The sequence below is a fragment of the Notothenia rossii genome, assembly GCF_949606895.1.
Source record: "Notothenia rossii genome assembly, chromosome: 2".
NCBI lineage: Eukaryota > Metazoa > Chordata > Actinopteri > Perciformes > Nototheniidae > Notothenia > Notothenia rossii.
Window position 1 is genome coordinate 15,473,363 of NC_136904.1, and position 23,771 is coordinate 15,497,133.

General features: G+C 40.1%; 1 protein-coding gene across 1 annotated transcript; it reads left to right on the forward strand.

The window, feature by feature from the left end:
• The first annotated feature begins 1,266 nt into the window (after positions 1–1,266).
• syt9a (synaptotagmin IXa) lies at positions 1,267–23,771 on the forward strand. The gene is made up of 7 exons (XM_079662916.1): positions 1,267–1,928; positions 8,220–8,715; positions 12,811–13,366; positions 18,390–18,510; positions 18,610–18,781; positions 18,893–19,022; positions 22,888–23,771. The coding sequence occupies exons 1-7, from the start codon at positions 1,781–1,783 to the stop codon at positions 22,951–22,953; spliced, it is 1,689 nt and encodes a 562-aa protein (XP_079519042.1). The 5' UTR covers positions 1,267–1,780; the 3' UTR covers positions 22,954–23,771.

Sequence of the window (23,771 nt, forward strand, 5' to 3'; positions counted from 1 at the left end):
GACAGAATGAGAGATAAAGAGAATAAATTGGGCGAAGAGTGCTTTCTATCTTATACAGTTGCTATTGACAACAAGAAAGCCAACACTGCTGTGTGAAGATTTTTTAATGGAAAAACACACACACACACACACACGCACATTCACACGCACACGCACACATACCTGTAAGAGAGCAGAGCACGAGATAAATGCACAGCTCATTACAGGAAGTGTTTATCTTTGATGGGCGATGACTGCTGGGCTTTTGGTTGGTGGAACAAGCAAGAAAATCATCAACAAAGCATTCAAATTTCATATTTCTTATCCCCTCTACCCTTTCATTTAGTATCTGTCTTTCCCCCCCCATTTTAATCATCATACAATGTGGGACGTTCTAAAGCTCTAATATTATAATAAAAAGTATCCAGGATGTTCTGTACCCTCTTGGCATCCTCTTTCTTCCAGTAACCTCTTTCTATACATCAAAGAACCATTTCATACTTTACAAAAGATTATATCTCAGTGGATAATAAAGCCTATCTTTATGGTGCTTGTCTCAGACTGCATCGATTCACTTATGGCGTGTTGTTTGCTCAAGTTATTACTTATCCCCTCAAATGAAATGGTATGCACCCTGAATATACATAGAGTCTATGTCTTAATTCACTGGGCTTGTCAATCACTAAAATGAACTCTGGATTGGCGAAATTGACTGTGTGTGTTTTAAATTACTTAAAAATCGGTCGAGTAAATGCAGCACAGGAGTGACGCCACCAAACTCTGAAATATTGACATGAATTGTCCCATGAGAAATATATGGGGATGTTAATTGTAATGCTGCTTCAGGCAATCCAGAAACGATTAGAAACAATACAATAAATCGCAGCCAGCCAGGTTAGCTGGCCTCTGTCTCTCTCTCCCTCTGTCTCTCCCTCTGTCTCTCTATATATCTCTCTCGCTCTCATTATAATTAGGTATGGCAAGACAAATCATGGATGTCAGTGCAAATAAACCCATAACTGCGGTTGTCTTTGCAGGACCACGATGTGAAGAGCTTACTGACAAAAGTATTTGACAGCCATTCACTGGTTTTAATAATGTGGTTACTTTAAGTCCATTACCTTGCATAAGCAATGTTATATGTGCGGCTTTTGAGTGATATCTCTCTTATTCGGCAAAGTTTTTAAAATTATTAAACGAGCGAAAAAAAAGTCATGTCATCTCCTGATTGGCCACGTGCAGGCACGTACAACCACACCAGGTCCGTCATCCAGCGGAGAAGTGATGGGCTTTGCTACAGGTAATTGCTCTCTCAAATCCAGCTATTTCTCCCTATAGTAAAACAACTTGTTCTTATCCTTAACTTTTTGAAGGCGTAAAGTCATTAGAAGATAAAGGACCGCGTGCTGCAAAGGTTCACTGAAAGAGAGTCCGGCTCTGTGACGCGCGCGCACATTTCAGCACTCTGGGCAGCGCGCGCCGCCGCAGTGGCATTGCGTGGATTCAACCGGTGGCTTTTAACCAGAGCAGTACTGTGTGAGGAGGGGACCGTTTGATTCACACCAAAACTATTTTTGCTCCTCATGTAGGAAACGCTTTCTGCTTTTTGGACCACTTGGAGTAGTGTTTTTTGATTCTCTCTAATACAGAGCGTCTCCGTGGACTCCATCGTGCAGGTAGGCGTGACGTTGGATGCGTGGTTGACTCCAGAAGCTGTGCTGACGAGCGTGGAATAGTCAGGCGGGAGTAGAGTGGTGGTGGTGCTCAAGAGACCCTCCATTTATAAGGATGCTGGTGGGAAATGCCTGGAGACAGAGATGACGAGATTTGTCAAAAGGCACTTGAACTCCTGTCCGATCTTTGCTCGAAGGGGGAAGTGCAGAACGATTACTGCTTGGATTTTATCTACTATTTCCGAGACCTCGCCAGGCCACGCTATTCGGATTCAGGTGAGGCATCATTTGCACGCTTCATTCAACGGTTGCATTCAATTGAAGTGAATTGAACAAACGTGACTTTCTTCATTATACACTGTGCACAAAGCTATTGGTAAGAGGACTTTCACAACCAATACTCAGTGTTTGGAGATGAGATATGAGACATGTTTCATATTTGACACATGTGTACAATGCCGGCAGTGAGAGGCTTTCTTTTAGTCACAGAATGATCACTGTATAGACGGTAGGCTATATCCTCCTCCCCGGAGTTGCGCGTGAACCTGCGCTCGCCAGTCGAGTGGCACTTGCCATATCATACTTCTTTGAAGTTTACCACATATTACAATTGTAGTCTTACAATGAGCATATGGCAACGTGAAACCTAAACTGTATGAATGCAATGGACTCATAATATATCTTTATATCAGATAATGACGATTTTGGAAACCAAATCCATTATAGTCTCATGTGAAGAATCAACGTGACCACTGAGTCACATTTCATCGTTACCAACACATAGACTAACAATCATCATCATCGGAATGGCATGCCTGCATGTGCGATCGTGTCAGCGTGAGTGTGTGTGTGTGTGTGTGTGTGTGTGTGTGTGTGTGTGTGTGTGTGTGTGTGTGTGTGTGTGTGTGTGTGTGTGTGTGTGTGTGTGTGTGTGTGTGTGTGTGTGTGTGTGTGTTGGAACATATAGATGAGATAATGTGAAGGAGCGTGCAAGCTGTAACTGCTACCCCTTACCATACCTACCCCATCCATTTTGAATTATCATTAATAATTATTCCCCACATGAAAGCCCTTTGTAAATTCCCCCTGTTTCTGTGCCTCTCTGCACCCCTATCCTTCAACCTTCCCCTCCTTTCCTCTTGATTCCCTCTATTCCTTAGCCCTCTCCTCCATCCCGTATTCCCCATAGGTCCATTGTTTCTTGTCTTTTTCATTGCACTGACAGTTTGAAAGGTAGAATAGCAATAACAGGTGCTGAAAGCAGAAAGCTTTAAAGGATGGCTTGGCCAAGGTTCAATTTCAGTTCCAGCCGACATGATGGACCCTGCATGATGGCAACAACTTCAACAAAATGACAAAGGAAGTAGATGAAAGATACACTAATCCAACACCCTATGTCCTAGAGTTCAGGTATGGGTGTAATGCCTTTGGTAATGGTTGATCATAAACATATTCACAAACATTATTGACATAAAAAGTAATGTTGACCTGGAAACTTGAGAAACCCAAACTGGTTTAAAGGGGACCTATCATGCAAAATGCACTTTTGTATGTCTTTTATATATGAATATGTGTCTCCGGTGTGTCAGGGAACTCACAAAGTGTCAGAAAATACAACCCTCTCTTTTCCTCCATACCCAAATTTCTAAAAACGGGGCTGCAACGGATCTGATACAGATTTGAAATATCTCTGACGTCAGAAACGAGGAGCTCCGCCTATATGGGCAACTCTCCACCTATCAGGAGATGACAGCGATGGCCATTGCCGTTCGAAAGCGCTGGAGACGCTGTAGTACTTATGCCAGGCCTGTAGGTGGCGCTGTAGTCTGCCACAAAAGCAGCGAAGAAGATTTCTCACAGATTCAGCCTTTGCAAAAAACAGGGCTAAAAAAGAGCAAATAGAGCGAAATGAGGCATGGCTAAAATGCATGATCTGTTTGGTATTTTGAAAAAATAAATTTGCAGAATTTTTTTATATAGGTATGGCCCTACAATATGTTATTCAAATATAGCATGATAGGTCCACTTTAATTTGTATGTTATCCTAATGGACCATCTTTTCATATGTGTCTAGTACTAGCAGAAAGATATGTGACTATCAACTACTTGAGTAGTACTTGATACACATGGCGTTCAGATCAACATATATATCTTTCCTTTTTTCAAAAGGTGTTAAATATGGTTATAATATGCTACTGTATTATAAGGAGTTGGATTAGAAGATCAATATGACTCTCATATCTTTACGTCCATTAAAAACGAAGCTGCAGCCAGTTGCCGCAAAGCTTTGCTAAGCATACAGACTGGAACCCATGAAAAAAATTACAAGTTTGGGTTTTACAGTTTTTTTTAAAGGATTGGCCAAACTTCCTGGAATCTCTGCCGGTTGCCTGGCAACCTCACAGTGATTACAAGACTCCATAAAGTATCTGTTACTTGCCAATATTTAGACGGCATTCATTTCACATCAGAGTTACCGCAATTTTCATTTTCTGAGTTATAAATGGTTTTCATATTCACACAACAGGGAGATTTAGATTTTTCTGAAAGCTCCAATATTTCCGGACAAACATTGGCGCCTCATGACAGTAAAAGGCTGTTGATCAAGATAATTAAACCCAAAAGAATATGTAATATTGTCACTGGGCATCTTGCTGTCCTCGATATGATGAAAGCCCAGCACACAACCTTAGTTAAACCACAACTTGACATTTTTAAACTTTAAACTTTGGTTTACACAAATGAGATGTAATGTGTCATTTAAAGAGTTAAAGATCTGCTCAGGTTGACTTTGTTACCATTGAACAGAGCCAAGTTAGCAGTTTCCCTCTTCTTCTATAGTCTTTAGGCTGAGCTTATATAAGCTGGCTATTCGTACAGACATAAGGGGGGTATAGTTTTATTTAAGACTTGTCAAGAAAGCAATTGTGCACAACATTAAGCAATGGCTGCTGGAGCAGGTTCCACAGCATTGCTGCTTTTAATTGTAGTCAACTAATTAGTTAGAGATATAAAATCAGGTCAATATAACATTCTGTGAGGCTAGAAACCAGCCGTTGTCAGGGCCTTTAAAACAACCAATTAGAACCACTCACATGTGCAGTATACTATGTTTCACATACCCTTTTTACCCACAGAGAGGTTTGTTGAAGGCATAGCAACTCAGGAGGTAAAGGTCCATATACTGCTTTTTCACCACTTGCTCTCCTCCTACACTACACCTTATAGTCCCATGCTCTAAAATTGGTCCACCCCCTTTGTTCCAAGGCAGTTTCTGAATTCTTCCAGATGTCTACAGATTCTCCACCAGGCAGCACTGCAGGCGGCCTGCCAAGCTGACTGTGGGCTCACTGTCCTCGGATTGCAAGTCCCTCAATTTCTCCACATTAGTCTACCAAATCACACATACTCTGGTATTCACAGAATCTCAGAGCACAGAAAGTACAGTTCGCCCGAGATCCCGTGGGAGGTTTTATGACAGCACCCACACACACAGATCCATCCTGTATTAGGCTGTGCTGTTGGAGTTTGAAGAAAGGTAATGCAAAACTAGTTCTGTCAAAGGCCTTTGAGATTGGTTGTCATTTAAATCATACTTCTCTAAATGTGGTGTGACATATTGCCTTGTTTACTTTGAACTAATGTGCAATTTATGTTTTACTGCATTCCTTAGAATAATTTTTAATATGAGGTGTTACCTCTACATCAGATGTTTAGCACAGCTTGCCATACATGATTCAGTTTCAAGATGTTCTGTGATTTTGGTTACTCTTTTAAAAACACATGTTTTTCTCACTCTGTTGCTCTGTAAGAAGAACATGGGATTTATTAGAAATTTCTTAATACTCAACTCCATAATTCAAACCTCAATACAGATGATTTTTTATTGAAATAGAGAGCAGAACTTTTATAGGAAACAAAGAGAAAAAGTCAATTTCTGTAGAAACTTTTTCACAAATTGCTTTGTCCAAGCTCTTCATCAAGTCAGCTAGTTAAAAAACATATGCATGGCAAGTTTGTCGGCTAATATAACAAATATGTCAATATGAAATCTCTATTCTGGAAGTGATGATGAGAGTACTGCTTTGTTTGATATTATCATAGTGTTTGTTATCATCATATAAGCATGCGTTTATTTTGAAATTGAGTTTTTTGCCTAATAAAGCGACAAGCTGTGCTTAACAATTTTGTCTAGCCACCCAGGAAAAGCATTTATTAGTGTCACTAAATTTAAATGTAATAATCTAAACACTTAAAAAAAAAAATCTTCATCAACATCATCATTACCAAAACATTAGTTTGTTTTTGCTGAAGGCAACTGTTGCACTGTCAGCACATAAACTGGACGCAAGTCTGTATCACTGCCTTCGCACAGAGCAAAGCTTAGACAATAATAGACATGGTTGATACAGCAGACTTGATGCTATTTTAAACATAGCACACTGAGCAGAAGCCATGGAGACAGTTCAATACAGTACATTAGTAAACATTACAGTGGCTAAGCAGGAATGGAAGATCATCATCTCAGTACCAGACACAGAGACGTGTAGTATAAACACATTTTCAAAAATGTCTTGAATTAATTACATGTACACTACAGCACTAACGTGATAAATGAGGTTATTCAGTGCAATGCGATCAATGAATTCACCATTGTTGGATGGGCTTAGGATAGGAAGGTGAATAGGATGTACCATCACATACGTATAATGTTTTTCCTCAACTTATTTATCCAGCAACAGTTCAATTCTGTACATAATATTCAGTATTAGTTAGCATCATAGGAAAATATATCAATAAGTAACACAGGTAACAACATCTTTTTTTTTAACTTTTAACAATCACATGAAACTACTTCAAAATGTAACAGTGATGCCTTACTTAGCAATGCACACCCCAAACTTTGGTCAAAAATGATAAAGAGAACATTCAAAAACTATGAACATCTACTATAACCTGTAGTTGTTGGTATTGACTGTGAATTGGAATGCTGATTTGAGGCTATTAAAGTCAACGTCAGAAATACATCTGATTTAAGAAAATTAAAAAAAAATTAAATTCATGTGTATTTTATAATTGTACGCACATGGCACATGCCCGGTGGGTTAATTAAGCTTTAAAGAACCCTGAATAGGATACTAGGTATTATTTTACCACACTAAGATTATCTTTAATTGCAAAGAAACTTTCAGTTGATTTTTACCCTTCAGTGGATGTAAGTGAAAGGCACTGTTCAATGTAGTTGAATAAAGATGCCATATTGCTTATATGAAGAATTAAAGATAACAGTTTGTCATGATGTGAATTTCAATTCAGTTCTAATGTTATCTTGTGTTGAGTGATTATAGTAATAAGCACTTTATCATTTTTTACCTCATAAAAACGTTAAACATGCATTGGAGCAAAGAGATTAAGGGGGCACAGCATACTGTAGAGAACCTATGCTTTTGATAATTGCACATTGTGAGATAAACTTGAAAAGCTAATCTCAGAAATGCACTCCAACCTTTTCATAATGAGACAGTACATGCTGATCTTAACTCTTCGGATGTTTGTGGACTGCTGTGTGGTCCATTGCTTGAGATGAAACCACAAGTTAATAAGTATAAAACATTAACTGCAACAAACAATCTTTAAAATCCTGATGCAATGTTTCAAAAGTAAAAAGGACGAGGTATAATTCACCTCTCAGTGGTGAGGCTTATTATACTTTCCTACCGTACATATTTGGTTTTAAAACATAAAACCAAATTTGTGCAGCAGGGGTTGAAGGTTAATCATGTATTCCCTCTATTTTCCATGATGGTATGAGTTCCTTTGATACAAAAAAGTTCAGACTACTTATGATATTCATGCAAAAGAGTCATACATATACTTAACCTCAACACTTTTGTGTTTCAGTTTCTACGATTTTTCGTTCAAATTATTATTATTTCAAAAGCAGAGATAATTCAGAAACCCCTTGGTACTGTTGGTTCACACCTCAACTCCTACACGCTGACCTTTTTTCATGCATTGTTCATTTATTCTACAAGTAGAAGTTGTTACTATAAACTCCATTTAAAACGGGTTTAACCTCAGTACCTTTAATCTCCCCTTTCCCAAACTGTTGCAAACATAAAATCACTGCTCCACCACAGTATTAAAGTACAATAAGATTGTCTGAAAAGGCCTTTCCTGCTGCCTTTGTTTCATCACACTATCCCTCTTCTGTTATCAGCAAAGGAAATTACAGCATTGGGCCCAATCCACTTGGGGCTTAGATATGAGGCTCCAGTGATAATTAAATAAATATAGCTAATCCTAATTAATCTTGTGGAGAATGCTGTCACAAGAAAGGAAAGAAGAGGAGAAAACCACACTGAAAGTCTGCTGGTACACTACAAAAACACAGAGAGAAATAAAGTGTTTTAAGTGGTAAGAAGCACGTTTTCGAAAAAGAAAAATACTAATGTTCCACCACAGGTGAATAGTTTACCAGCCAACATATCACATACCCATGGTTGTGTTTGTAACAACACTGAATTTACTGTCAGATCTTTATTCCAGTCTCTTTAATCTTTTCAGATATATCGGTGAGTCTGCTGTCGCTGGTGGTGACTGCCTGTGGCTTGGCCCTTTTTGGGGTCTCTCTGTTTGTCTCCTGGAAGCTCTGCTGGATACCATGGAGGGAGCGTGTGCTCTCTCCTACCACCAAGGAGGCCCATGGGCACATCAACCCCACCATGAGCCCAATACCCTCCCAGCTCGCTCCAAGGCATCCAGTTTACTCTGCTGTGGACCCCCCTCCACACAACCGCCGTGAGTCGTCTATCTGCCCCATCGCCAGAGAGCCTACTCCTGTGGCGTCAGTGGTATCAGTGGAGGCTCCGGTGACTCCCGTATCCCCACCACCTGTGGTCATTGCCACACCAGAGGCAGCTATGAAGATCAGCCACACATCTCCAGACATCCCACTGGACGCCGAGAATAAAAGCCGGCAAAATGGGGTTCACACCAACCCTCGTATGCAGAGTCAGATAACTGAACCCCCGCCCTCTGGTCCCCTCATGTCTGAAATTGGGTCAGTATAGCTCTTACATTCATTTAGGTTTGAACTGATCATTGCTTATGGCTCTCAACACCATTGCCAGACAAAAAAAATCAACATTGGGACAATTTCAAAAATACAATATTGGCGGTTAAGGTAAGGCCACTTAAAAACTATAGGTTACTTACGTAACTAGGGATGTCCCGATCACCTTTTTTTGCTCCCGATCCGATTCCGATCATTTGATTTTGACAATTTGCCGATACCGATCTTTCCCGATCCGATCTTTATGCAATGCATTAAGAGGAAAACATAAAAATAAAAGCATTCAAGTTGTCCCTAAAGGTTATTTTTTTTAATATAAATTGGATATTCTATCCAACATGGATATAGCTTAATTTTTTCACAGCAGCATTGGATCAGTTCAGTTGTGCAGCATTGGATCAAAAAAAATAAAGCTTATCAATACTCGTTAGCTTACTGCTACAATTAGACACTGTGCTCTGCCCACTCTGTTGCCAAATTTGAGAGAAATAAGCAACCAGGTCTATGAAAACAAGCCCCAAAGAAGCAACACATACATGATGTTGTGTAATTTGAAACCAAAACTAAGGCCTCAGGATGATTTTAAGACTTGAACATGGTCATTTTTGTTTTGTAATATTGAATAAAAAAAATTAAAAAAGTATTTAAAAAAAGAAAAAATCCCGATCCCCGATTTTTTTCTCCCGATTCTGATCTTTTGAAAATCACGTGATCGGCTCCGATCCCCGATCACGTGATCGGATCGGGACATCTCTATACGTAACCCCAGTTCTCAGAGTAACATGAAGTGAGATGTCTCACTATGGGATGCGCCTCATCGCGGAGCAAACAGAAGCATCAATCTCATTTACGCCAATTCCGATTGGCGGGTGATGTCGACGTCATCGTCAGGGAATCCACCCCCTATAAGTAGCTTGCGCTACGACGCATGCGTCATTCAAAATAAGCACCTCTTCTCGCTTCACCTTAGCAAGGAGGGCCGTCTGGTGAGACATCTCACTTCATGTTACTCTGAGAACTGGGGTTACATAACCAGAACCTAACAGGTAGAGCTCTGACTCAGCGGGGCGCCCAGCACTGCTCGGGCCACACTGGGAGCAGAGACGTCTATACTATAAAGGCGGACAAAAGTGAGTGGCGAGGACCAGCCCGTCGTTGCAAAAATGTCTTGGATGGAAACATCCTTGAGCAAACAGCCCAGGGTGTAGCCAGACCCAGAGTCTAAAGAGCACGCAACCCGAAGGTTCCCGCAATTTCCGACTCGTATAGGCCAAAGCAATGGTCTCTACCATTCGGTGGGAGAACCGTCGCCTAGTAACGGGTCTATCCCTGTAAGGGTTAGCCCAGGACACAAAGAGTTGGTCATTATGACACAAAACTCCCTTGATCTGTCCACATAAGTGCATAAGCACGGGCTAGACATAGCAAATTCAACTGCTGTTCCCCGGGGGGGGGGACAGCGGCAAAGAAAATTGCCTCAATGTCAATTGGGGTATCTGAACCAACCACCTTAGGATAAAGGTAGGATTGGGCCTCAGCAACACTCTAGTTTGCCATGGGACGAACTAGGTGCGTGGAGGACGCACAGATAGCACATGAAGTCACTGACTCGCTTGGCGGATGCCAGAGCCAGTCATTGCACAAGGACTAGTAACCTGGAAAATCCTGTGCTTCCAATTAGGTCCTGTGGAAATGATAGAATCACTCCACCGGGACATTGAAAAGAGGTGTGTCCTCTTTTAAGGACATAATTCCTCCCCATCTTCCACTTTCAGTCATAACGAGACACAGTGGAGGAAACTTTCGCACTCTGAGCAGTGCTCATTGCCCCTCGGGAGACTCACTGTATTCAGATTGCACCACCTACGGGTCAGGTCCATAGGACGAGACACCCCGGGTGTGGGCGAAAACATCGTCCCCCCCGCCCGGGACAGAATGTCCCTTGGGGGGGGGGGGGGGGGCTGTCATGGCTGACCGCACAGCCACTGATAAATCCCCGCCTGCCATTACATTACAGGTCAGTGCGGAACTATCAGGATCAATGCGTGCTGCTGTTCTCTCACTCTGGTCAGAGATGGGTTCTCAGAGCCAGGGGTGGGAATGCGCACGGGGGAACCGGAGGTCAAACGTGCGCGTGGTGTGTGTCTGTGTCCGAGATCTTGAACCCACAGCCACAGAGCCTTGCAACTGAGTTCCCGGCTCCTCTGGTGTGAGGGAGAGAGGCGTCCATCTTGCCTGCCGTGGTGACGGCGGGGAGAGGGCCCGCTCTCAGCAGGAAAGTTGCCGGGGAAAAAATCTAACAACTCGTCCTTAGTCCGGAGAAAAGCGATGGCGTAGATTTATTTCCGAAAGGGGTATTAACTGGTGTGTTAATAGCCCTTAATTATTTTTTCTCTGGTATGAGAATAGAAGAAAACATCCTTGCCGTCGTGGTATCGATAGCGAGGGAGACAAGCTAGCGGCGTGGTGTGCAGCTAGCTTGAAGTCTAAACCTTACCTCTCGATTTCCGGAGAAAAGGAAAAAAGGTGAGGTCGAATGTGGTACTAACTGGTGTGTTAGTACCAACAATCTTCTCTTCGAAGAATATCTAAGGGTAGCTCGCGAGCGTCCGTCGACCGAATTTAGCTAGGATAGATTGGTTCCATCTGTGGACAGTTAAGGTGCGCGGCTGCCGATAAAGAGATGTGCTCTGAAGCGAGAAGAGGTGTTTGAATGACGCATGCGTCGTGGCGCAAGCTACTTATAGGGGGTGGATTCCCTGACGATGACGTCGAGATCACCCGCCAATCAGAATTGGCGTAAATGATAGGAGTGCACCGAATGGGAAATTCTTGGCCGAAACCGATACCGAAAATAGGAAACAGTTGGCCGAAAACCGAATGCCGAAAGGCCGAAAATGATTAATAGAAATATATATATATAGAAATATATATTTCTATATATATATATATATAGAAATATATATATATATATATATATATATATAAATATATATATATAGAAATATATATATAGAAATATATATATTTATAATGTATACATTTTTTACCAATGTTGTTCAGCTACCTGATTATGGAAAAAGACATGATTATGGCAACACTTAACTTAAATAATAATCACTATTATGGGTCCATAAAACATTTATTCAGCCCTTCTGAATGCATACAGTACATTAATTCCAAGTCAAGTGCATTTTCTTTTCTCTGTAGGATAACTACAACAAAGTGCATTCAGAACAAAGCCAAGGTGCTTTAAAACTGCATAAACGTCAACAAAATAGTGTAAATAAAGACTGTAACAGCCAGGCCTTCAACAACAACAAATGCACCTATAACTTTGGTAACCTAACGTGTTGTTGTGATGACGTAATCAAAACGCGGCGACAAGCATGGCGCGCGACCATGCTCGCGGCTGGCTCACAGCCAACATGTCTGCCGCTTGGAGATATTTAAAAATATCAGAGAGAGAGGCGCAGATTGCGATTTGTAAAACGTGTTCAGCTGACATTTCTCGAGGGGGTGTAACTGCAAAGACTTTCACCACTTCGGGATTACTCCACCACTTGAAATCAAAACACCCGGACAAATATGCGGAGTATCAACGTAACCCTGTTCTCTGACATTCGGTGATATTTTTTCGGTGCTAAAACCCTTTCAGCCGAAAGGGCCTTTTTAACCATTCTCGGCCGATAATTTTCGGTGGCCGTATATTCGGTGCATCCCTAGTAAATGAGATTGATGTTTCTGTTTGCTCCGCGATGAGGCGCATCGCATAGTGAGACATCGAACGGAGTGTTATGAATGAGAACTGAGTTTAGGTCAATTACAAAGCAGAGGTCAATTCCAGGCCTTTGGCAGAATGTAAACCCTTGCTTCCATTATTAAAGCTAGTTACACTTCACACAGCTTTCTCCAATTTTACATCAAGAGCACACAACTTCCTGTATTTGCATGCAACATTAGCACTGATTGGAAATTGTGAGGTGCAGAAACATCCAGTACTGACGTAAATGCCTTCGTGCCTTTTCTGTTTCAGTCCATTAGAGTTTTATGGCGATGTTTATTGTTTTCATCTGCCCACAGACAAGGGACCATTCGCCGGCATATGAACCTATCCAACCCAGACTTCAATGTGGCCCAGTTCCAAAGGCAGGACTCCATCACTGGAATGGGGCTGGGCCTCGGTCGCCTCAAACCTGAGCTCTACAAACAGCGCTCCCTGGAAGGAGAGGAAGGCAGTCGCAGAGGCGGGGGCTGTGGACGCCTCTGCTTTATCCTCAAATTTGACTGCGACCTGGAACAGTTAATAGTTAAGATCCACAAAGCAGAGGACCTCCCAGCCAAGGACTTCTCCGGAACCTCTGACCCTTACGTTAAGATCTACCTGCTCCCCGACCGTCAGACCAAGCACCAGACCAAGGTTCACCGCAAGACCCTCAACCCCGTGTTTGATGAGGTCTTCCTGTTCCCCGTGGAATACTCTGAGCTTCCTGAACGTAAGCTGCACTTCAGTGTCTATGACTTCGACCGTTTTTCACGCCATGACATTATTGGCCAAGTGGTCGTGGACAACTTCCTGGATCTGGAAGATTTTCCCAGGGAGACGAAACTCTGTCGGGAGATCCAGTACGTCTCAACGGTGAGTCAGCACTTACAATCAAAATGATGTCATGGTCAATTAGATATGCCATGTTATATTTCAGTTAGTATTATTACGCAAAAGGTAAGAGATGTTTTAAGAAGTCTGACTGATTTGTTGCAATTTTTATAAAGAGCTACATATTGAGCTCACATTTTCGCGAGCACAGTGCATCTCAGACTGACAGTATATCAAATAAAAGTAATATCAAATAAAGTTGAATGCCTATTTAAACACACTGAACTGAATAAATCAGAGGATAAGGAGTTGGTAGACAACATCAACATGCGTCACTTTAAAGAAGAGCACTTATATGTTCACCCTGCTGGTGAGAGTCTTGTTGCATTGCCTGCTCAATCTGTTCAATACCAACGAAAAGCTCGAAATTCAGTATTTTAAGACCAGCCACTCCAAACAATACATATCAAGCATCTGTGTTGATATATCATCACTTTTATATATTTGATTCATCTACAAAATGTACATCAAATTGTGGGAAGCAGTGATTCAAAAATAATGAAACTTTACAGTAACAGGTATTTGAGGTTTTTTAGAACCATATTGTACCTGCTATTTTTACTGTACAAAAGACAGCCAGTTGATACAGTGGTGTGTGTGTGTGTGTGTGTGTGTGTGTGTGTGTGTGTGTGTGTGTGTGTGTGTGTGTGTGTGTGTGTGTGTGTGTGTGTGTGTGTGTGTGTGTGTGTGTGTGTGTTAGGGAAGCAGATTGTACAAAAAAGAAATCCTATCGTTTCAATATTGAGTGTGTGTGTCTAAAAAAGATTTTAAACAAGATTTTAACTTGATGATTTTGACAGTTTCCTGTTTTTGATGCCTTGTACAGCTGGAACTTATCTGACAAATCTATTAAGTAATTGACTAAATGCTTTGATATTTATGGGTGTATACTTCCAGTGATTGCTTTATTGACAGGCATCTCAGTGTGGGAGCTTATCCAGATTTAAATTGATCCCTTTCTTCATGGCATGCTTAAGTGGCATTTATAAGACTGAAGTCATTGATTCATGCAGACAATTCATTTCATCCTAAGGTCAGTGCAGCAGGATCAATGAGGCGCAGGTGTTGTGGTGGGTTACATTTGCTTTGCTCTGTCCCTTGGTGAAATCTGTTTGGATAAGATTACTTTCCAAAGTAATTGCAGTTGAAACATGGTGGCTACGCTTAAAGCAGACCCACCAGGGGAACACACACAGTTAGTCTGTTAAATGTAATGAATATTTGGATCAATATTCATCATTTAATGTTTGTATCGCCTTGGTTTTCTCTTTCTTTTTTTGACCAACATTTGGATTCCTTTACAACCTGTCTGACCGATCTGGCTCTCTGCTCTGTTTGATCTATTTTTAGAAATGTTAATATATGTTATATAACATATAGAAACACTATTCTAGGCCTAGAAAAGACAACCCATTATGATATACTGCATGTAAGTCATCACTTTTTATCATTATTATTATTAATATTGCTTAAATGTAATGTAAGCTACAGTACTTGCCAATTCAGCAAACACTGAGTCAGTTGTACAGTATATAAAGCAGCATAGAGTATATGACTGACAAGCTGTGTGTATCTGTCTCTTGTGTATCTCATAAGCAAAGCATCCTGTACTTATGCAGCTATCAAAGTTTGTTTCCTGCTGCTCTGTCTCTCGCTGTGTATGCAAATGAACGGTCGGCACTGCGGCCATTTCAGTTTAATAAGATTTATACTGCAGTACCTGAATGTGTGTGCCTTACTGGTCCTCCTGTCAATCATGGCTAGATATAGCCTCCATGGTAAAGGGAGGTGTGGAGCTTAGCTTGGAAAATAAACCTGTTAAAACACTGAAACTTGTTAACAGGTTTCTCTTCTTTGTTCTCTCACGTAATCTCTGAAGTGTAGAGGAGGATATTTTTTGAAATGTTCAATCTCATTTTTATAGATAAATAATAAAAAATGTTGAGTAGGAACCTGCCAGATGATTACATATTTGCTTACAAGAGCAGAAATAATGTCAGGGTGCCCCAGTGGCTCACCTGATAGAGCATGTTACCATGAACTAAGGCTTTACTGCAGACTTTACTGCTGCTAACCATGAGTACACCAGAATAACTCATCCCTGGAAATATCCTTGACAACACACCTTATTTTGGGCCATTAAGAAAGACAAGCAAACCTGCCGCAACACTTAAAAGACTGTATGGCAATCTTTTGTTTCAAAATGAAGGCATTGGTATACAGTTTATTATAATCATACAGTCTTCACTTGACCACACTGACAGCCCTCATATGTAATTGTAGGCCATGTTGTCAGCAGCTGTGTCCCACTTTCATGAATCAAACAACTCTAACTGGGTTTTGAGTTCGTAAAAGTGACAAAAATAAGTTGTAGAACATAAATAGTGGATTTAAACTGTATTCCCTTATTAAAGATATATGGCATGATGCTGATCCACATTATGGAGTCATATTACAGTATAGGAAAAGGGAAGAGGTTCTAACTTTAAAGAGTTTAGAAGGACCTGCATAAAGATCCCGGGGGAAAAAAACATTTTAAAAAGGGTTCAGCATTTTATTTTTTGGTTAAAGTAAATTGAATTAGCTGAATATGTTGTAGTTTGAGTCAGCTCAATGAGCCCTATAAGTTCACAGCGGAAAGTACCCTAACCTACTTCAGCTTGGCGGATTCATAGCCACATAAAGGGTCATGCAGAAGTTTTTGAATATTTCATCAGCCTCAGCACTATAGTTGCAAAAGCTAAAGAGCCCGCTCCAATCTATTTAACCCCAAGCAAAATACAGAAACAACAGTCCCCTTAGGTAAGGAGGGTGATGCCCGCTCTCTCATGTCTGCATGCGGGGAAGTCAGAATCTTGAACCATGCTCTGTCAGGAACAAGGGGAATGGCTCACACAGAGAAATGGACTCCTCGGCTGAAAAAATGGCATGGAGTTATTTGTTCTGTCAGTGTGTTTGATATAAACCTGAGGGGAGTATTTATATTGACAAAGATATTGATATTTGTTGTGTACAGTCTCGACCTCTGGGGATGTTATAGTGCCGTGCTGGCCCTTCTGCCCTTTATTATTGATTTTTAATCAATGTTACACAGTTGGAATATAATGGTATGTGACAGGTGGTGACGGGGACCAGAGATTCACAGTATTATCTGGAACGCTTCATTCTCACACTGTTCAGGGTTTTTATCAGTTCCACACTACTCGACTCATGCACACATACACGTGCGCACACACACAAACCTGCATGGACACACACACCCGCACACACACACACACACACACACACACACACACACACACACACACACACACACACACACACACACACACACACACACACACACACACACACACACACACACACACACACACACACACACACACACACCCACACACGCACACACACACACACACACACACACATCCTCATAACCAGGCTTTGCTAATCGCTTTGGACAGCAGTACAGAAGTAGGACATTTCGCATTCATTGCAGGGACAATTTGTCACACTCAGAGAGAGATTAATTGACTTTATTGATAGGAATGATATAATTATTATATCAGTATTGCCCATATATTGAGATTGACCAGATGGTTATTTTCATTGCCAGACTCGGCTTGTTTAGCCATGGATTGGAAACAGCTTGATGAAAAACGTGTTTTGCATTAGAAAAGGACGATAGCAAAAAAAACAAAAGCTTAACAATGTATTACTATTTAATGTGGCTTATTTCTGGTTTCTTTAGTTTTAATTATCATTTTGGATTTGAATGTGGTATGACACCATGAAGCGTGTAAAGCCCACAGCATCCTTCTGGGATGTGCAATTTATTTTCTGAAGGCAGTTAACAGATCATGCAAATTAAAATGCATGCTATTGAGGTCTCAGGATGGAGCTTTTAAACAATTTAACTTTCTCCCCTACTGTATCTCTCGTTCTCCCCCACTTTCCTCCTTCTAACCCTCATAGTGTATATTCACTCACACACACAGTAAGATAATACAGATAAAACAGGGGCCATATCACAGGAGAGACATGTATGCGTAGCTATGCTGACATACTATAGTTCAAAGGACTGATTTCCATTCTAAAAAAAACTCTGAGAAAAGAGTTTAAGAGAAAATAAGAGGACATTGACTTTTTTTTTCCTGACCTACTTTCATAACGTAATGACAATTTAATCAAACTTCAAGCTCTTGCACTATTGCAGTGTATCTTATACTGTGCAAAGGGTATTATTTGTTTAAAAAAAAAAGAAATATGTTTTTCAAAAGTAGTAGTACACCAATTTTGACAAATCACTATTTTCATGATTGTTTGTTGCATAATGAAGTTGAATCACCCAAGATCAATAACCCCAATAATGTCAAAGTGTGTGAGACACTTCACTAACCAAAATAAAATGCCATAAACCATTAATATCTATCAAACCTATCTCTTGTAACAATTTTGGGCTTTAATCTACCAATATATTTCTGAATATAGATGTGATCATCAAGTCAATAACCTTCCATTTCTAGAATGATTAGACTGAAATTAATTATCAGATCACACCTGATATATAATACCAACCCAATATTCCCCTAAAATCTGTAGATCCGCATGAGATTCAACCGTAGGAGTTGTCTTCAGCAGACACGTTTGTGTGCTTTCCTGGTTCTCACTTCTCTGGTAGAGTTATTTTAAGAGCAAGTGATAAGTGAGCTTCTGCCTTTCTGCAGCTCAGCAGAAGTCTCCATGTCGGGTGAAAAGTGGGTGGCTATTATTTGAACAATGTGACAGAGGAGAGCATAGAGAGATCCAATCTGTCCCCAAACATCAGATGGCCATGCCATTATTCTTCACCTTCGGCTAATGGAGAAGAGCAAGGAATTAGAAAAGAATTACAATGATATAATTTAAAGAGCGACTGTCTAATTGCTTTTATATTGATAAAACCAATAGAATCAGTATCAAAGATGAAGCTCATGGTAGATTAAATGTGTTGTGTGTTGTCTTTCAGGATAATGTGGACCTCGGGGATCTGATGTTTTCACTCTGTTACTTGCCCACGGCGGGGAGATTGACCATTACCATGATAAAGGCTCGCAATCTGAAAGCCATGGATATCACTGGTGCATCTGGTAATTCAAATATGATAATTTCTACTGATTCTCACTGATTCTCACTGTTATCCTGCAAACAACCAAATGTCTTCACTATCTGTTTGTCTCACTTTCTAGATCCATACGTGAAGGTTTCCCTAATGTGTGAAGGTCGCAGACTGAAGAAGAGGAAGACTTCGACAAAGAGGAACACTTTGAATCCAGTCTATAATGAGGCCATTGTCTTTGATGTCCCTCCAGAAAATATAGAGCAGATCAGCCTTTCGATTGCAGTCATGGACTATGACCGGTAAGCACTCATTATGAGGCTTTTTACAAGTCATATATGTCGTTTGTTTTTTTAAACACATGGTAACTCGTGATCACATGTTTTTCCTGTCTTTCCCTCCTGCACCTACAGTGTTGGCCATAATGAGGTCATTGGGATTTGTCGAGTTGGCAACGGTGCAGACAACCTCGGTCGAGCCCATTGGAGTGAAATGCTCACATGTCCCCGAAAGCCAGTCGCCCACTGGCACCCCATTGTTGAGGTGAGGAAACCTTACAGTCAAGGCTGTGTTTTCATGCATACACAGGGACTCATTGTTGCTCTTGCTGATTATAATGTGCTACTTAGACTGTCAAAAATGCTCTTACGTATGTAGATATTAGACCTCAGGCAGGAACATGCTGTTACCAAATAATATATTTAGATATTTGGTTGGAGGTTATAATATATTACCAACAGACCCTCTGACCTGTGTCTAAGTGTGGTCAAGTCAAATTAAATTATTGCAGGTTTTGTTTAAAAAAAGAAAGTTTGTGCAAAATTTAGATTTTCCAAGAGACAATAGTAGTAGTAGTAGTAGTAGTAGTAGTAGTAGTAGTAGTAGTAGTAGTATGGGAATCCAGCAGAAGAAGCTAAACTGAATATTTGAAAATCACATGTGTTGCCAGCACGTTTGGAACATTTCATGGTAGTGAAGTGAAGGAAAAAGAAGATACTAAAGGCAAATAAGTACAACTGACATTTATAAAACAAAGTCTAATATACAAATAAATAAGTATGAGCAACACAACATATTTGACATCAAGGCTGATATGAAAAACTGCGTGTAAATGAATAAGTGATTAGGCTTTTCACTGCCCAGTCATTAGGCACAATGGACTCATTAGTATTCACTGATAAAGAAGTGTGTTGTTAGAATGAGGCTGTGAAAATATTTTTGGTCAGCGGTAATAGGAATATGGCTGCAAGCTACTGAACATCAAAATAAATTAAAAAAGAAAAGAAAATCCGCCTTTTATGAAGCCATTGTATTATTCAGCAGTTGATAAAGTATGCTGAAAACCAAGAAACATTATATACATCATTTAATAATCATCAGTGAAGAGAAATGGGCAGGGTCCAAAACATCCAGTGTGTTGACTGGTGTATTTTTGTATCTGATCTGAAAATTATATTATATGAGTTACCACATGCAGCCACAGAACAGTGTTAAACTGGGTATTTCGTTTCAAAAAGACCATTTTTAAGCCAACACATAAACTTGTAATGTACTGTTTTTCTGGACATCTTTGAGAGTTCAACTGTTCTTTACTTCTTAACATTTATCTTATTTTATTTATTTATTTAGACAAAGCAGATACGTGTCTGATGTGATTCAGCCACAGGCATATAGGGTTTCCCAACATCATCCACTAAGCCTGCTGTTCAGCAGTTCATCTTTTGATATGTGGCAAGTAATGTAATGCAATACCCAAATATGAAAAACTTAAAGGTGACCTATCATGCAAAATGCACTTTTGTACGTCTTTTATACATGAATATGTGTCCCCGGTGTTCCAGGGAACTCACCAAGTGTCAGAAAACACAACCCTCTCTATTTTCCTCCATACCCAAATCTCTTAAAAAGGGGCTGCAACGGATCTGATACAGACTGATCCAGATTTGAACACTTCTATGACGTCACAGAAGTGGCGCTACGGCTATTGGGCCAACTCCACCAATCAGGAGGAGACAGCCACGGACATTGCCGTTCGAAAGCGCTGGAGAAGCTGTAGTACAGGGGTGCCCACACTTTTTTGGCTGGTGAGCTACTTTTGACATGACCAGCTAACCGAGGTCTACCAACCAAAAATAAAATCCCAAATTGCAAGGGTTGCTGAATAACACGTTTTATTTATACATGGGATAACTACAATAGGGCTGCAACAAACGACTAATTTGATTATCGATTAATCTATAGATTAATGAAACGATTAATCGACTATTCGGACTATTACTGTGTGTCTTGCACAATTTCTCAAATGCTCTTATTTAGCCATCAACTTTTAGATTTAGTTTGAGGTTGTTTTAGGCATGTGGAAACTAACAATGAAGACAATAAAGATGAATACTTGATTCAAAAAAACATATATTATTAAATTAACTTAACAAATTGTGAACAAAATTAACATTGCTTTTTATTTAAATTAAATAAATAATATTTCAAATCAAAAGAAACAACAATGTTTTAACAAATCGTATTAAATAATCTGATGACAGAACTGTAAACAGAATAGCTGAAACTTTAACAAAATAAAGAGTAACTCTGTTACCTCTAATCATTAACCCATGTTTGTATAATGTAGTTAACTCCGTGTGTTGCTGCTAGCATACATAACACCTGATGTGGAAACGTTACTCGTGGATGGGGATACAGAGCTACTAGAAAGACAGTCGAACCCGGAGCATTCGTCCGTCTGAATGTGGTGCACTTTTGCTAAATGTTTAGACAAATTGCTCGTGTTACCGCCCTTACATGCTAAACACTTTTGGTGACGAGCATTGTCCACCTCAAGACGGGTAACATGTAACCACACCTTGGAGCGCTTCTCTCCACCATCTCCTCCATGTGTTGCTGCATGTAGCAGATGCGTGTGTGTAAACTGCCCCGCCCCCTTGCAAACAGACGGGGGAGAGAGAGATCTCTTCTGGATTGGAAATATAGAAAATACACCGACCATAGACGCATTTGTTTGTATTTTTGCACGTTAGAAACGAGTTGGCGACACTAAGACTAAGAGATAATGTTTGTGTAGCAATAATACATGACCTTTCTCTTTCTCAACTCGCTACTCGGAGGGAAGTCGCTGTCATATGCCTTGTGAACACTCCGATAATGCCTCTCCACGTTACCTTTCTTTGGCAGAGCGACGCTTGCTTTACAAATAAGGCAAATAACCTTTGAATGTGACATCACAAAAAAACATTCTCCCTCCCATTCTGTGTGGAAGTGGTATGTCTTTAGCTTTTTGCTCGGTCCCGCACTCATTTTGTTGTTTGTCTCTCCCGGCACTTGACTGATTTTGTAGCGCTTTGCATTCTGGGTTAACAGACTGGAAAGCGATAGGTCGCTTTTTCTGTCAATCAAGTAAACTCCTGAATTAAGTGGCAGGGAGGCCAAGGGAGGTTTGTCTATTTTAACTATTTTTTTTTATGAATGACTCGCGATCTACCAGCATTGCCCCCGACGTACTGGGCACCTCTGCTGTAGTGCATATGCCAGGCCTGTAGATGGTGCTGTTCTCACAGAATCAGCCAATGCAAAGACAGTGTTAAATTGAGTGAAATGAGGAATGGCTAAAATGCATGATCTGTTTGGTATTTTGAAAAATAAAAAGTATAAATATGCCTTATATAGGGTATGGTCCTACACTATATTATTCAAATATAGCATGATAGGTCCACTTTAAATATGTAATGAAATTTGCAAAGAAAAATAGATGAATCGGAGAGCCTGGAGTGACAATAAAACTGATTTTATGAAACAGTAGATATAGTATAGTTGTATCTAGGATGGTTTCCTGGAACTGTGCACTCAACCTGGAGAAATTGCTTTATTGTTTGCACATCAAAGGCTCTGCGTGAGAGTCAGAGAAAACAGGAAATTGAGCTTGTAATGTTTCTTTTTGGGCAATTAGAGTATGTACTTTGAAATCTTTATTAGGGCCTTTGGAAAGCCCACTTATTATTATCCAAGTCAAAAGTCAAAGCTGTTAAATCTTCAAAAGCTCCTCATCCTCACTTCACTCCCGAAACGGTAAAGCACTGCAGTCTTACATGCCGATAGCTTTCAAATCCTATTTAGATATTTCTTTGCAAAGTGAGCCGCTTTTATTATTTTTTGCAAATACATCGTCTATTTAAAAAAACAAGGGAATACATAAATAAATATGAAACTAAATAGGAGACTTTGTTTGTTTTACTGCCCAATTCCTAACATAGTAGGTGGTTAGTACATTTGTTTGGAGATTCCATGATGAAGAAATTGGCTCTGGCTGATATGACTTTGCATCTGCTTTATGAGATTGTGTTTTTTACCCATGCATCGCAACACTCTAACATTGTTTGTGCTTGATTCTTCTTCGCAGTACCAGGGGACCACAGGTAGCCAGGGAGGATCCTGTAATTCTCTTAAGACACCTCCCTCTCCGTAGCCTTGAGCAACACTGAAGCAACACTTCACACAAGAGCACCAATTAACCCGAGGCCTCGTCTGTATACGTTAGGACAGGAGTGCCGCAGAGTGCTGCACACATATAGTCCTAAAAGAAGAATGCAGACATTGATAAGCTACTGTGGAAAAGAGAGACACAAACTGTCTTGAGCTCTGCTCAGCTAGACCAGTTGCATGTTGAATGACCGCACAGATGGATGTTTTTTTATTTATCTATAATGTTCCATAAGAGAAAAAACAGGCATGTACAGAAATTTTAGGTCTGTGCTATTTCTGGGTTTATACAGTAGTTACTGTTTTTTACATGGTCGTGTTACTTGTTTTAATGAGGTGAGTCTTGCACAATGTACTTACAACCAGTTGAACTGCCATATAGTTGTATTAATTCGGTGGTGAATTGGTGCATGAGGTCATGGTTTGGTGGGATATCTTCTCCTCGTTTGTTTGTTTCTGTTTCTATTTTTGGGAATACGATGTGATGTTCTGTCGGTTGATGTGCAGTGATGGTTTATTTCTAGACAAAGTATCTGTAAGGAAAATATGTTAAATGTTATCAATAAATATTATTCCATTAAAAAAGAAACATTGTTGATCTCTGCCAGATCAGTTTTTATGAAATTAAAACACTGTAGACCGACATGGTGAAGAACTAGAAAAGCTGTAAGACAATAAAATATGAAAATGTAAATCTGACAAGAGTTTGATTTATATTGTAAAAGCTGTTATTTATTTTGTAACATGTCAACTCTATAACTGTTGAAGATTAAAATGATCATAAATGCAATCCATAAAAATACA